Source organism: Somniosus microcephalus, chromosome 19, assembly GCF_052327205.1.
Source record: "Somniosus microcephalus isolate GS21.2 chromosome 19, FLI_Smic_1.0, whole genome shotgun sequence".
Taxonomy (NCBI): Eukaryota; Metazoa; Chordata; class Chondrichthyes; order Squaliformes; family Somniosidae; genus Somniosus; species Somniosus microcephalus.
In genome coordinates this window covers 18364268-18380682 of record NC_141005.1, presented here as the reverse complement: position 1 = coordinate 18380682, position 16415 = coordinate 18364268, and the positions used below count along the sequence as shown (strand labels likewise).

The 16415-nt window shown below is 47.2% G+C and overlaps 1 protein-coding gene across 3 annotated transcripts in view; it reads left to right on the top strand.

Moving 5' to 3' along the window:
• The window catches only part of LOC147103585 (seizure 6-like protein), a 321234-nt gene that overhangs the window by 138960 nt on the left and 165859 nt on the right, over positions 1 to 16415 (top strand). For all 3 annotated transcript variants that reach the window (XM_086012034.1, XM_086012033.1, XM_086012035.1), the window contains exons 2-3: positions 11461 to 12270; positions 13946 to 14079. In XM_086012034.1, the coding sequence (XP_085868160.1) occupies positions 11461 to 12270; positions 13946 to 14079 (944 nt within the window). The remainder of the gene's footprint in view (positions 1 to 11460; positions 12271 to 13945; positions 14080 to 16415) is intronic.

Here is a 16415-nt window from a genome sequence, read left to right as displayed (position 1 = left end):
CTCAGCAGGTCAGGCAGCATCTGTGAAGAAAGAGAAACAGAGTTAACGTTTCAGGTCGATGCCCTTTCGTCAGAGCTGGAAAAAAGCAGAAAATGGAACAGATTTTTAAGCAAGTGTAGGGGCTGGGAAAGGGGGGAGGGGATGAAAGAACAAAAGGGAAGGTCTGTGATAGGATGGAAGGCAGGAGAGGGTAAGAGACAATGGGCCGGATATTCCGATCCTTACGTGTGGGTACGCGCTGTGTACCCACCTAAGGGACATCGGAAATGTCGGTTTCAGGCATGCACTGTGCACTTACCAGAATAAGAGTTGAAAAATGTAAAAAAAATGTTTCACTGATTTATCATTTAAAAATACTTTAAAAAAAGGTCCGTTTATTTTTAGCCCCGTAAAAAACTTTAATTATTTTTTACAAAAATTTTAATTTTTGTTTAAAATAGTTAATTTATTTGTACTTTCAAGTCATTTTAAAAATGTGATTTTTTTATTTTTTTATTTAAAGTTTTGCTATGTTTTTGGGGGTGATCTCCATTCATATATTTGACAGGTCTTCCTGTCAAGTGTATGAAGGGAGATTCCCTTCTGCGATTGGCTCCCCATGGCCCACGTGATCCCAGGGACGCTGCGAACTACCTGCGCCCCTGGGATACGTGGGCCCTGCACACCGGCAGTTTGGAGAGGCCCAGGAGCGGAACTGTGCGCCTCCCGGGAGCCCTGAGATAAGGGTGCAGATTTTTCCAGATCGCAGCCCTCCGCCCGCGGGAGGCCTGCGAACGGAAAATATGGGCCATTAAGAGATATTCAAGGCAAGAGGAGATGGTAATGGGATAGGTTCAGAAACAAAGGATGGCTCTAGATGAAGTGTAAATTGCGCTGGCAGATCCAGCCATGCTTGCCAGCAACCAAGAATGTTAATGTTATGTTAATTATAACTCTTTACAAGAGGCTCCCCCTGTTAAGTCTGTGTGTTCTAGTTGTATTTAAGATTAATTACTGACACAGACTACAAGAATAACGTTTCAACAGGTCTTTACTAGTTGGAGGTCAGGACTATACTAACAGCAATATCACTACACAGTACTTATATACCGGTGGTCACCACCGGTATTACGTATACAGCAGCCAGAGAAAGTAGTACATCTCTTAAGGTGGAACAGGCTTAAGTTCTCTTAAGGTGGAACAGGTTACATACACCACAATCCTCCCTTTTTAGCTTAACAGTCATATCCCCATTTAACATAACATAATAACATATATACATATATAACTTCAGGTATAAACAGTTCAAAGGTTCAGTCTCTCAGGAGGCCTTCTGATTCGGGTTGGATAACGCCTTTCAGTGGTCTCTGATTCTTGTTGCTGAGGTGACTCCTCTAGTTGGTTTCCTATGTATTGGACGTCATCATCAGGTACATTCCCTGCCGAGGTAGATGCTTCAGGTTCATTAACGTCTTCTACAGTTGTCTCTGTCGCAACCATGGGTTCGACCCTTGCTCTCGATTCTACCAGTTGATCCGCATGACACCTTATCACATTGTTACCAATATCTACTGTGTACATCAGAGGTCCTTGTCTGGCCCGAATTGTTCCGGACTGCCATTTTTCGTTTCCATAGTCCCTTGCCAACACTGGTTGTCCTACGTCAAAACTTCGAGTGGTCTTGTTATTAATATGCCGGAACTGTTTGTTTTCCACTTCCCTCCGCACATTTGGTTTTAACAAGTCCAACCTGGACCGCAACCTCCTGTTATAAAACATCATGGCAGGACTTTGGTTAGTTACTGCATGAGCGGCGTTTCGATATGCCATTAGGAAATTGTCCACCTTGTGTTGTAGCGGAATCTGATCATCGTTCATGGCCTTTATTGCCTTTTTGAATGTTTGGACAAATCTCTCGGCCAACCCGTTTGTCGCCGGATGATATGGGGCAGAGGTATAATGTTTCACCCCATTCTTCTTTAAGAATTTTTGGAATTCTTCTGACACGAACTGTGGTCCGTTGTCCAAACATATCTGTTCTGGCAATCCGTTCCTTGCGAATATTGTTCTTAACACCGCAATTGTCTTTTCTGAAGTAGTGGTATTCATCTTGATCACTTCTGGCCATTTGGAATGTGCATCCACCGCAATTAGGAACATGGAGTCCATGAATGGACCAGCAAAGTCAATATGTACGCGTTGCCATGGGGCTGAAGGCCATTCCCATGGGTGTAGCGGTGCGATCGGAGGTGCATTTTGCACTTTTTGGCACCCAGCGCAGCTTTTCGTCAACTCCTCTATCTGTTGGTCAATACCCGGCCACCATACATAAGCCCTAGCAAGACTTTTCATCTTAACTCCCCCCAGATGACCTTCATGCAGTTCCTTTAGAACTCTTTCCCTTAACTTGGGAGGAATAATCACTCTTGTCCCGTACATCAAAGTACCATGGCAGACGGACAGCTGGTCTCGCCTTGCCGAGAATGCTGGTAACAGAGGATCACCATGTGTTGACCATCCCTTCACTGTCACCTCGTAGACTCGGGACGGTGTCGGGTCGTTCCTGGTTTCTCTTTCAATACTTGCATTGGTGACTGGTAAACACTCGATGATGGTCGAATGAAATAACTCAACAGGGTCAACTTTCGTCGTCTCTTCTTCTTCAGGCAGTGGCAGGCGCGACAGCCCATCAGCATTGCCATGCTGCTTTGTACCTTTGAATTCTATTTGATATTGATGTGCCCCTAGGAAAAGGGACCATCTCTGGAGTCTCTGTGCTGTCATCACCGAAACACCCTTCTTAGGGTTAAAAATGGATACCAACGGCTGATGGTCTGTCAGAAGTGTGAATTTTTGGCCCTGCAGGTAATGATTAAACTTCTTCACTCCCCATACAAGGCTGAGAGCCTCCCTATCGATCTGCGCATAGTTGCGCTCAGCGGAGGTCAATGATCTGGATGCAAACGCGACTGGCCTTTCCGTGCCATTTGGCAACTTGTGTGAGAGTACTGCCCCAATACCATATGGAGAAGCATCACAAGCCAACCGAATAGGCAGTGTCGGGTTGAAGTGAGCCAACACTTCCTCTGAGGTGATCAATTCTTTGCTTTTGCGAAATGCCTTCTTACAGTTTTCGCTCCATTCCCATGGTACCCCCTTCTGTAAAAGAGCATTCAGCGGGTGCAGTACCGTGGATAGATTCGGTAGAAACTTATGGTAATAGTTAATCAATCCTAGAAACAACCTCAAATGAGAGACATTATCCGGAGCGGGAGCCTTTACAACTGCCTCTATCTTGTCAGGAGACTTATGAAGCCCCTCCCGGTCAATGACATGACCACAGTACGAGATCCGCTTCTGAAAGAACTCACATTTCTGCCGATTAACTCGAAGTCCATACTCTTTCAGTCTGTTGAGCACCAGTTCCAAGTTTGCGAGGTGTTCTTCATCACCATCTCCTGTAATCAGAATATCGTCCAGGTAACATTGTGTGCCTGGAATTCCCTGTAATACCTGCTCCATGGCCCTCTGCCAAATTGCTGGAGCCGATGCCACTCCAAAAACCAGCCTATTATACCGGTACAAACCTCTATGCGTGTTGATCGTGAGGTACTGGCGTGACTCTTCTTCAACCTCCATCTGCAAGTACGCCTGCGCCAGGTCTATCTTGGTGAAGTGTTTCCCGCCAGACAACGAAGCAAAAATATCCTCAATCCGCGGAAGCGGATACTGCACCGTGTGAAGCACCGGATTAACGGTGATCTTGAAGTCTCCACAGATGCGAACCTTCCCTGGTTCTCCTGGCTTGTTGCTCGAAGGATGTTTCATAACGGGAATAATGGGCGTAGCCCACTCACTCCAATCTACCTTAGACAGTACACCTGAACGTTCTAGCGCTTCCAGTTCCGCTTCTACAGCAGGTCGTATTGCATAGGGTACCGGTCTGGCTTTGAAAAATTTTGGGTGTGCATGTTCATCAATCTTGATGTTTGCCGTAATTCCTCTCAGTGTTCCCAGTCCCTGCTGGAACACCTCTTTAGCATCATCCAATATTCTGGACAATCGTTTAGGTTTGACATCTGTTTCCCCAGAATCTACCGTTAGTGCCTTTAAGGAGTGCCAGTCCATATTCATTTTCCTAATCCACTCCCGTCCCAGTAGTGGTGGACCTCCTTCAGGTAGCACATATAAGTCCATTACTTGGCTTTCTTTGCCCTTGTGGACCACTTTTACCTCTATCTTTCCGATGGGGTACACTCTTTGCCCCGTGTATGTTTTCAATATAATCTCCGTATCCCGTAGGGGAATATGTTGGAATAACCTTTTGTAATTTTTCTTATTCATGACCGTCAATGCCGATCCAGTGTCCAATTCCATCTTTACTTGGACTCCTGCTATCTGAAAAGTGACCCAAATTGTCTGGAGATCTGCATCCTTACCAACGTTGTGTACTCTTAAGCTACCCAGTTCATTACTGCTGGCGTCTGAATCTGACTTCTGTTCGTTCGAACTGTTCTTTGTCACCTTGTGTACCTTTATGTATTTTCCTTGCGGTGACTTTTTGTTGCTGGTCTTCTTCCCTGACCGGCATACTTTAGCTATGTGGCCAAGCCTGCCACACGTTCTGCATTCTTGGTTCTTAAACCAACACTGGTTCTGATCGTGCGTTGTCTTTCCACAACGATAACATTTTACAGTACTCAAAACCAATTGATTTGTACTGAGTTCCGGTGACCGTAGCTGCATTACTGCCGTGCCTCTCGCTGCGGCTTCGTGTGATGCTGCCATAGTGACCGCTTTCTCAAGCGTCAGCTCATTCTCCTCGAGCAGTCGCTTTTGTGTATCTTTTAATAATCCACACACAAATTTATCTCTTAGCGCATCTGTCAATCCCGTTCCAAACTGACAGTACCTTGCCAGCTTACGCAATTCCATTAAATATTCAGCATTGCTTTCATCTTTCAGCTGCTTTCTGCTGTAAAATTTAAATCGTTCCGCTAGTATCAGCGGCGTGGGGTTTAGATGATTTCTCAGGACAGTAACAATCTCCTCGAACGTCTTCTCCGCCGGTTCATCTGGTGATAAAAGGTGTTTCAATTGCCCGTATGTCTTCGCACCCATTAAGTTCAATAAAGTTAGTGCTTTCTCATCATCCGGGATTTTATTTGCTTTACAATAATTTTGTATGCGTTCTACATACGTGGCCCAATCTTCGATGTCGCTATCAAAGGTATTAGTGTTCCCATGTTTAGGCATCGTTGCAATTTTTTTTAGTGATTTCCCTTTTTCCAAGATGGCGGCTTCCCGCTCTTGTCTTCGTCCTCCGCCTACAAAATGGCGGTTTCCCGCGCTTGGCGGTCTTTCCCGCGCTCGCCGCCTTCACCCGCTGGCTGCAATGGCGCCCGGCATGCCGCTGCTGCTCCCCCTTCCCAGTGGTTAGTAACTCCCCCGATGCTGTCTCCGCTTCACCGCGGCTCCCTCGGGCATTCGCGCTCCCCCGATGTCGCGCCTCGCAGCCCTTCTTGCAGCCCGGTTATTAGCACCGGCTGCGTTCGCCTTCACCGCGGCTCTTGCGCCTTCAGTCGCCCCAGACGCTGCGCCTTTTTGGCCCGAATGCGGCCCGGCCCTTATCACCAGCCGCGATCGATGTCCCCGCGCTGCGCCTTTTGGCCCGAATGCGGCCCGGCCCTTATCTCCGGTCGCGATCGATCTCATCGCCCTTATTCCTCCGTCTTCCCTCCCCGTCTGTACAGCCAACGCGGCCGACTTTCTGCTCGCGTCGCTGACCGGCCTACCCACCACCGAGGCAGAAGGAAGATAGCTGACTGCCGCTGATGGAGGCTTCGAGTTCAGGATATCTTCTGCACTCCGGGTTCTCGATGCCTGCCGCGCGACGTGTCTTCCAGCAGGGTGATGAGGGTGGATGCCTCTCTTCAACGCCCGTTCTGTGGACGAAGCCGCCGTGGATATAAACTGCCGCAGGGTAAGAATCGGACTCGTCGCCACTGTTAAGTCTGTGTGTTCTAGTTGTATTTAAGATTAATTACTGACACAGACTACAAGAATAACATTTCAACAGGTCTTTACTAGTTGGAGGTCAGGACTATACTAACAGCAATATCACTACACAGTACTTATATACCGGTGGTCACCACCGGTATTACGTATACAGCAGCCAGAGAAAGTAGTACATCTCTTAAGGTGGAACAGGCTTAAGTTCTCTTAAGGTGGAGCAGGTTACATACACCACACCCCCCTTTAACGCGACACTCACAGATGCGTAGAGGTTTGCAGCGCTGAAGCAGGCTCTATGCTGAAGGAACCCGAAACCAGGCTCCCTATAGCCCTGTATTTTCCTCTGCTTCGAATGCTTATCTATTCTTCTCTTAAAAGATCTAGTGGTCTCTGTCTCAACTGCTCCCTGTGGCAATTAACTACTTCATTGGCTGTGAAGCACTTTGGGATGTCCTGAGGTCGTGAAAGGCGCTATAGAAATGCAAGTCTTTTTCTTTCAAAGCATTGCATCTTCTTACAACTCACTACATAAAGACATTTCCCTTAACACCCCTCTTCACTCTCTTAGTAATAGTTTTAAATCAATGACCCCCTTGTTGCCGACTCCCCAACCAAAAGAAAGAAAGACTTGCATTTCTATAGCGCCTTTCACGGCCACCGGACGTCCCAAAGCGCTTTACAGCCAATGATGTACTTTTGAAGTGGAGTCACTGTTGAAATGTGGGGAATAGTCTTTCCCTACTCGCCTGATCAAAACATTTCATCATTTTAAAAGCAGCTGATTAACTCTCCTTTTAGTCTATTGAAATTAGTTCCCGTATTTCAAGTCTCATCTCAAACTAATAATTTTTCATTCTCTGGCATCACCCTGATGAATCTACGCTGTACACTCTCAGTATTCCTTCACTGATCAATGCAAAATGAATACCAAATCATTTCACTCCATAAGCATTTTCCTAACTAATAAGACAATCCAGCGTTAAAGTGTAAAACATTGCACTCCTAATAATAGTAATGTGAGTAAAAGCATTTTTAACAAGATATATTGCGTCTTGAGATGCTGCCCTTGGGAGGATGATGATGGCAGTAATTCAGTAACCTATCACAAAGCCCTATCTAATGTATAAATAATATTGCTAATGCTGCATTTTAAGACCGAGAAGGTGCATTCGTTCTTCATTCTGTAATCTGTACGTCTGCTTCTTGGGAACTTACTGCTCATGGGTCCAAATGGAATATGTGTTTAAGTCAAAACACATCTGTGTCAGATTACAGTGGAGGATGCCTGACATTGTGGTGAGCTGTCCTGCTCCAGGGGGCACCCAGGCTGTGCATTCTGTCTGCTTATACTTGATCTTGTTTGCCCATTCAATATTGGAACCCTTATTGTCTCCCACCTTACATCATCCATAAACTTGAGTTCATCCGAAACTCTGCTGCCCGTATCCTAACTTGAGCCCAATCCCATTCACATATTAACCCTGTGCTCTCTGACCTATAATGGCTCCCAGTCTGGCAATGTCTCGATTTTTAAAACTGTTATCCTTGTTTTTCACATCCCTCCATGGCCTTCCCCTCCCTATCTCTGTAACCTCCGAGATCTCTGCGCTCTTCCAATTCTGGCCCGATTTTCATTGCTCCACCATTAGCGGCCGTACCTTCAGCTGCCTCGGCCTTTAGCTCTGGAATTCCCTCCCTAAACCTCTCCGCCTCTCTACCTTTTCTCTCCTCCTTTAAGACGCTCCTTAAAAGGCTACCCCTTTGACCAAGCTTTTGGTCACCGGTTCTAATGGGCCTGAATTTGCGGTCGGAGGCTTCCACGTGGGCCGGCCCAACCAATGACAGAAGGAGGATCCCCATTCATGCTTAGGGGGATTCCGCACGTACAGAAACCCCATAGGCATGAATGGGGATCACATAAAAAAACACATTAACACAACAAATAAATAAATTTAAAAATGACATGTTTAAAATTAACTAAAATACAACATAATTAAACATTTAAAACAAAAAATTAATTTTTTGGAAAATAAATGTAAATGTTTTAAAGGGACTAAAAATAACCTTACCTTATTTTGCAGGTGTTTTAATGTTTAAATGATTGGAAAAAATGTATTTTTATATTCATTTAAACTCTTACTCTGGTAAACGCAGGCCTTACTCCTGCTTTTGCCAGGCGTAAGAATTTCAGGGGCATTCTCAGGGCAGGAGTTGGGCCGATAGCACAACTCTCCGCCCGCGGATGCCCTTCTCCCGGGATGCGGATGATTGACAGATCGCAAGTTCCGGGTTTTTCGCACATGCGCAGCGCATGCCTGAACCCGGAACTTGCGGGGCCCTTGCGGTGGCGTACCCACCTCGTACGCACCCGTAGGGGCCGCAGAATACGGGCCAATATCGCCTTATGTGGCTCAGAGTCAAATTTTGTTTGATATTGCTCCTGTGAAGCGTCTTGGGACATTTTACTGTTTTATAGGTGCTATATAAATGCAAGCTGTAGTTGTTTGCAAAATATTTTAATAGATTTCGATAGAAAACTCAAGCAAGCTTATCCACCAGCCAAGGGTGTGTGTGTGTATGCAATATATGCAAGAATTTATTGGCAGGCAAGAGTGGGGTCTTGAGTCAATATGGGGTAAGGAGCCCCAATACCTAAATCCAGGACAGGTTCCCAGTTTATGACAACCGGTTACAGAAAAGTGAAGTTTGTGAAATTACAGCACATTAAAATAGAGGGACAATCTTAGTTGCATTGAAAGAGTTTGTCAAGACAAAGCCTTTCTTAATTAATAACTGGGCCAGCTGCAACAAGTGTGCCTTTCCATCGTCCCCCCCACCGCCCCCCCCTCCCGGCCCCCTGCCCCCATGCCCTCGCCACATTAGAAGAATGTGCTGCTGTGCAAAATCAGTTCTGATCCTTAGCGGATTGAGATTTAGACACGAATCAAAGAAAAAAATCAAAGCCAGGCCTGAAAATTAATCTCAGGCCCTGACCTGTTCTCTCGCTGGGAGAGCCAAGGTTTAAAAGCAAATGATTTGTACGGAAGTGAATTACACACCGAGCAAAAGATAAATTAGGTAAAGATCAGCCAATGTCAGTTTTACCACCGAAAGGCTAATTAGATCGGAAGCTGTTTCAGCTTCAGTGATTGGGTAGAGCCTGAACGACACCCTCACACAAAGGGCCTTTTTGCTGAATGGGAGCCCTTTTCTTATTTCACTTTGCCTTTCTTTCTTTCCTGTGCTCCCCAACTAGTATCTCCTTGTTCAGTCTGTGTGCATGTCTGGGGTCGATTTTAACCTGGGGTGGATTTCGGGCAGGCCGGGGTATATTCATCCGAGTGGGTAGGGTTAAAATCGACCCCTCTGTGTCCGCTCACTAAGATCAGGTTAACGTTCACCTGATACAATGGGGCGCCCGAATGATTTCGCCAAACGCTTCCCCTTATTAAGGACGGCCATTCCCACATGATAGTGTCAGCCGTGGCTCAGTGGGTAGCACGCTCCCCTTTGAGTCAGAAAGGTCGTGGGTTCAAGTACCCACTCCAGAGACTTGAGCACAAAAATCTAGGCTGACACTCCAGGGCAGTGCTGAGGGAGTGCTGCATTGTCGGAGGTGCCAACTTTCAGATGAGACATTAAGCTGAGCTCCCGTCTGCTCTCTCAGGTGGATGTAAACATTATTTTGAAGAGCAGGGGAGTTATCCCCAGTGTCTTGGCCAATATTTATCCCTCAATCAACATCACTGAAACAGAGGCCGCGATTTTATTCATGGAGGCGGGTTGGGTGCGGGACAGCTGGTTTCCGGCTTCCAGTCCCGCCCCCAGCTGCATCCGCTCCACAGATGTGATTTTGCCTTGATTGACCTTGTTAAGCCCGCCCTGCGGGCTTGCCGACCAATTAACAGGAAGCAGGTCTGATGACGTCATTTGATGACGCATTATCTGCCGGTTTCCTTAAAGGGACCACGCACAATTTTATTTTGACAGTTGATTTCTCAGTGTTTGACAACATTGAGTTGCTGAAAACACTGACAATCACTGCACAAAGGTGACCTCTTTCACCCAGGCTCTCCAATGACTCCCTCCATATGCTGGAACAGATGGCAGCTGCAGGTGAGTTGACAGGAGCGATCTGTCACTGGTGAGAGAGGTTCTCCCAATGAGGTGGCACTGGGTATGGATTTAAAAACTTGTAAGCTAAAGAAATCTGTAAAAGTATTAAAAATACAGTACCCAACATTTTCTTTCCTCTGAGACTCACCGTGTGCAACATTGGATCCTTTACACATCAATCCACAAATATTAGACCAGACTCACAACACGCCACACTTACCTGGCATGGTGTCTGGACATCGGGAAACCTGAGCCAGAGGCGGGAAAATCCAAAAATAGGCTGACAACAACTGGCAAGTACCTGTTAATAGGCAGGTAATTGCCTTTAATCCACTTCCCACCACTAGGTGTCGGGTCCATTCACAAATCGGGGACCCGACACTTGGGAAAGCTGTTTCGAGGCGGGTTGATGGCAGGTTCAGGACCCGCCGTCAATCAATTGCACTTTAACCTCTGACCTGCCTCTCTGAGCGCTGACCAAATCGCGGCCAGATTATCTGGTCATTATCACAGTGCTGTTTGTGGGAGCTTGCTATGCGCATATTGGCTGCTGTGTTTCCTACATTACGACAGTGACTACACTTCAAAAAAAAGTACTGCATTGGCTATAAAGCGCTTTGGGACGTCCGGTGGTCATGAAAGGCGCTATACAAATGCAAGTCTTTCATTCTTTCTTTCAAGCAGTACAGCGATTAGTTCTGGAATATTACTGGAACCTTCGGCAGGCTTATCATTGTATCAGTGCGATGGTTCCACACGGCCCATTGTTATCAGGTTCTTGAGTGAGGTTGGGACATAAATGCTAACTGGGGCAGTACTGTAGAGCTCAAAATATTAATGCTGAAATGGAGGTTGGACCTATGTATCAGGGCTGGGGGACTAACCCTGCAGAACCCTGGAAAAAATCCAGTGACGGTGTATGGAGTGACTGCAGCAGTATCAGTACAGTATTGTACATTTTTACCACCTATTTCTGCTTTACAATGCGGTCTTGCTCATACAACTCACTTCTCTCGAAACGGCAATACTGCTGCACTCCCTTTAGGAGTGGGGTTGCCAATCCTCCAGGATTGCCCTGGAGTCTCCAGGAATTGAAGATTAATCTCCAGCAAACATGGGAGAAAAATCATAGGGGGAGCATTAAAAACATGATGAGTTGTTTTAAACATTTTATTACTTCTAAAAATATTGGAGATAATGGTAAAGGCTGTTTTACTGCGGGGGACGGCATTCGGAGGTGAGAGATCATGTGATAAAACCTCCAAGAGTACGTCCGGCCAGAGTTGGTAACCCAATTTGTAAGGTAGTTTGCTTCATTTTGAATGTAATTCTGTTTTTTTTTTGTCTCAGATGTTGGTCTTCGAGGTGGCATCGTCACCACAACTGCGTCCCAGCCGCTGGAGAACAGCCGAGCACTCCAGGGCATTGACGCAAGTGAAGGCGAGCAAGAGCCCACTAAACCTCAGAGCGCCGCCCGCCCTCAGCCCAGCTTCCTCAAAGCAGTCCTGCAGAAGAAGGACCTCCTCCTGCGCCAGGAGGCTCTGCTGCTGCCCTCCTCCCTTCCCGTCGGACTAACTCTGCAGCCTCTCCCGCAAAGGCGCCAGCTCCCTTCTCTGAGGCAGGTGGGCGCGCTCCGCAAAGGCCTGGGCGCCAAGGGCGTATCGAGGGGGATACTGGGCACTGGCCTGGTGACCACCGCCCCGCCGCCGCCGCCAAGGGCCCTCTCTTTGGACTCAACCCCTCGCTCTTCGCCTGCGGTCCCCGAGGCGGTGACGGACGGGCCGGCAATTCCGGAAGCTCTGCCGGCCACCAATTCGCAAGCTCACCCTGCCGGGCTGGCAGCGCCGACAGGATCGCTGAGCCCCGGTTATTATGACACAACACAACAGCCGCCTGTTCAGCTCGGTCCCTACGTGACGGATTCACCCGATCTCGTCAGTGATCAGCCTAGTCTGGAGGCAGCCCCCAGCTCCGGCAAGGACATCTCACCGGTTGCTACAGTCATCCCTCCGACTGACCGGCAGACCCCAACGGTGAGAACGGACCTGTCTGGGACAAATTCAGCAATGGGCAGGATGGAGACTGCAACGCATGAAAGCATCGACACAACCACCACAACCATCGTAACAACTACTGTAATCACCACTCTGCAGACAGCAGGTACGATCAACAATAACTTGCATTTGTATAGCACCTTTAACGTAGTTCAGTGTCCCAAGGTGCTTTACAGGAGCAAAATTTGACACCGAGCCACATAAGGAGATATTAGGACAGGTGACCAAAAGCTTGGTCAAAGAGGTAGGTTTTTAAGGAGCGACTTAAAGGAAGAGAGAGGGGTGGAGAGGCAGAAAGGTTTAGGGAGGGAATTCCAGAGCTTAGGGCCAAGGCTGCTGAAGGAATATCCATGGTGCTCCAGTGCCACGGTATGGATGTAGAGGCACTGTGCATTGGAATGATGTTCTTTAAAAGAGCCTTTCCTCCTCTGAGACCTGGATTTGAATCCTGCCCTGAGAGATGGAATGAAAGGCTCCTTTCTCACGTTGGAGATGGGGTAGGAGTGCTGGATCACACACACGATCCAGGCTTTGATGCCGCCCAGAGAGATGCAATAAAGGTACAATTTCTCTGACGAGCTTTGGTTGACACCTCCCTTAGGACACAGTCTTGGATTTAAAAAGGACAGGAGACTTGCATTTATATAGCGCCTTTCACGACCACAGGACATCCCAAAGCACTTTACATTTACTTTTTTGAAGTGTAGTCACTGTGGTAATGTAGGAAATACGGCAGTCAATCTGTGCACAGCAAGCTTCCACAAACAGCAATGTGATAATGACCAGATAATCTGGTTTAGTGATGTTGATTGAGGGATAGATATTGGCCAGGACACCAGGGATAACTAAAATAACAACAGAAAATGCTGGAAATACTCAGCAGGCCAGGCAGCATCCATGGAGAGAGAAACAGTTTTTCTCTCTCCACGGATGTTGCCTGGCCTGCTGAGTATTTCCAGCATTTTCTGTTGTTATTTCAAATTTCCAGCATCCGCAGTATTTTGCCAGGGATAACTACCCTGCTCTTCTTCGAAATAGTGCCGTGGAATCTTTTACGTCCACCTGAGAGAGCAGACGGGGCCTCGGTTTAACGTCTCATCCAAAAGGCGGCACCTCTGACAGTTCAGCACTCAACTTGGTTGTCAGCCTAGATTTATGTGCTCAAATCCCTGGAGTGGGACTTGAACCGACAACCTTCTGACTCAGAGGTGACTGCTACCAAGTGAGCCATGGCTGACACCCAAGTTAAGTTCCGGGAAAGGGGGTTGGTGCGGGCACTGGCCGGAGGCGGGGGTTGGTGTGGGCACTGGCCGGAGGCGGGGTTTGTGGGGCGGGGGCGGGTGGCAGTGGAGGGTGGTGATCACATGATGGGCTCCAGTGTCTGACATGGGTAGATGAAATGGGTTCGGATCGTTGAAATCAACTTCAGTCAGTGTGCCAAAATTACATCCAACTTTGTGCTTGCTTCTACCGACTGATGGACTGAAGCGAAGTATAGAAGTAGGTAGCTGGACTATTGAAGATACTGTCTTGAGGTATAACTGGGGCTATTTGCTACCGCTGTAGGCTAAGGCTATAATTATACAGTGCAGGCGACTTCTGTACTTAAAATGTAAAGATGTCGATTACCATTATACTTCACACTTTATATCCAGTTAAGAGCATTGGACGGTTATTGAGTTTGGATCATTAGATACCGTGGTTCTGTTCTGCTTCTTAAATGGAGAAGTCTATAAAAAGGGGGTCCGGAATGTATGTGCTAAGTAATCTTCTATTTGCAGTTCCCTGCAGCGTAAGTTTCTCAGACACAGAAGGGTACATAGACTCCACAGACTACCTTCCGCTGTCCGCATATGGCTCCCTGCAGTGCACCTTCAATGTGACTGTCTTCACTGGATACGGAGTCGAACTCCAGGTAAGACCGACAGTTTCATCTCCTCACACTGTTTTACACACCAGATGCGTGAAAACAAAGGCAGAGCCGCCGTGCTGTGCCAATGTGTCTGCAGAACGTTTTTGATTGTTCCGGAGCTTTGATGAGATTTGGATTTCCATCCTTAGTGCTAATGATGAGAAATTGATGCCATTAGCTTTGGTGAGGTAGGGGCAGAGAAGGATGCTGCGCGGTAAATGTACTGCCATGTACTGAACTGAGCTGTGGAGACCAGGGAGGCTCAATCTCCAGTCTGTGCTGAGTTAGCGCCTTTCATGACCTCAGGACGTCCCAAAGTGCTTTACAGCCAATGAAGTACTTTTGAAGTGAAGTCACTGTTGCAATGTAGGGAAACACGGCAGCCAATTTGTGCACAGCAAAAATCCACAAACAGCAATGAAATAAAAAACCAGATCACCTGTCTTTCTTAGCGATGTTTGTTGAGGGATGAATATTGGCCAGAACGCCCTTGCTCTTTCATTGAAATAGTGCTGTGGGATCTTTCACATCCACCTGAGAGAGGGCAGATGGGGCCTCGGTTTACTGTTTCATCCGAAAGCTGGCACGTCCGACAGTGCAGCACTCCCTCAGTACTGGACTGATGTGTCAGCCTGGACTATGTGTTCAAGTCTCCCGAGTGGGACGTGAACCCATGATCTTCTAGACTCGGAGGGGAGAAGTACTACCACACTGAGCCAATGGCAGCCGAGGACAACATTTGGCCTCTCAGCACCCTTGGCAAGGGATGGAAAAATCAGTCCGCATTCCAACTTCTGCTTGTCACCCATTGACTCCCGCTGGAGAATGAATGTTTATGGATGACTTACCTGTGAAGCCGTCAATAATCAAATCCCTGTCTGGGCTCACGCAAGAGAAATGATCGCTTGGGCCGGGTTGGACCCAGATCCCAGCACAAGTCAGTGACTTTAAAAGAAGGGAGAAAAAAGATGGAGATGGTTTGGGGCAAAGCGGGGGGGGGAAGAACACACCATGGAGAATGGAAAACTATTTCATTGCCAGGTGGCTCCAGCTATGACACTGTGCAGCATGGTGTGTGTTGGTAGCGAGGGGGGCCACTTCCCTTGATAATAATAGTGGGTGACAGTAGGGTAGAGCACCCATGCGATGGCAGCAGATCAGTGTTGTTACTTAAGAACATAAGGACATAAGAAATAGGAGCAGGAGTCGGCCATTTGGCCCTTCGAGCCTGCTCCGCCATTCAATAAGATCATGGCTGATCTTCTACCTCATCGCCACTTTCCCTCACTATCCCCATATCCCTTGATTCCCTTAATATTCAAAAATTATTCCTGGCACGATGCAGAGTGATGCAAAAGCTGCATACAGATTATACGCTGAGGTGGCTTGCAATGCTGAAATGATGCCGGTGAACCAACTCACTGCAATACGAAGCGGTGAGAGGGGCATTGGCAAACCCCACGCTCCTCTCACCCGCTGGGCAACTGAGATGCTCTTCTCATCGGCAGGTAGGAAGAATCAAAGCCAGGCCACCATCGTTCGGCTCACTGCCACCAGTTACAGACTAGCAGAGCATGGGGTGGTGTGTGATAAATGCTCATCTCTATGGCGGTGGGAATGGTGTGCCACACAATGGGGCAGGAACCTCACACCAGTAAGAGAAACAAAAAATGAAACATTGGGACTTTTTAAAGTGTCGCTCCTACAAGTATCCAAGATGGTGTTGTGAATTATTATCATCATGTCATGCGATTGAATGAAGAAGGGGGGGTACAATATCAATTGTGAAGAACTCCTTTGGGGTGTGTGAGGTCTCACGATGGGAGAGACCATTCATTCAAAAAAACATTCTATTAGAAAGAAAGAAAGGCTTGCATTTATATAGCGCCTTTCACGACCACCGGATGCCTCAAAGCGCTTTACAGCCAATGAAGTACTTTTTGAAGTGCAGTCACTGTTGTAATGTTGGTGTTATACTGGGGAATACTGGGCGGAGCGATCATAATATGGTAGAATTCTTCATTAAGATGGAGAGTGAAGTAGTTGACTCAGAGACTAGGGTCCTGAATTTAAATAAAGGAAACTATGATGGTATGAGGCGCGAGTTGGCTAGGATGGATTGGGGAATGTTACTTAAAGGGTTGACGGTGGATAGGCAATGGCAAACGTTTAAAGATCGCATGGATGAACTACAGAATTTGCTCATCCCTGTTTGGCATAAAAATAAATCAAAAAGGGTGACTCAACCGTGGCTAACAAGGGAAATTAGGGATAGCATAAGATCCAAGGAGAGGACATATAAATTGGCCAGAAAAAGCAGCAAACCTGAGGATTGGGAG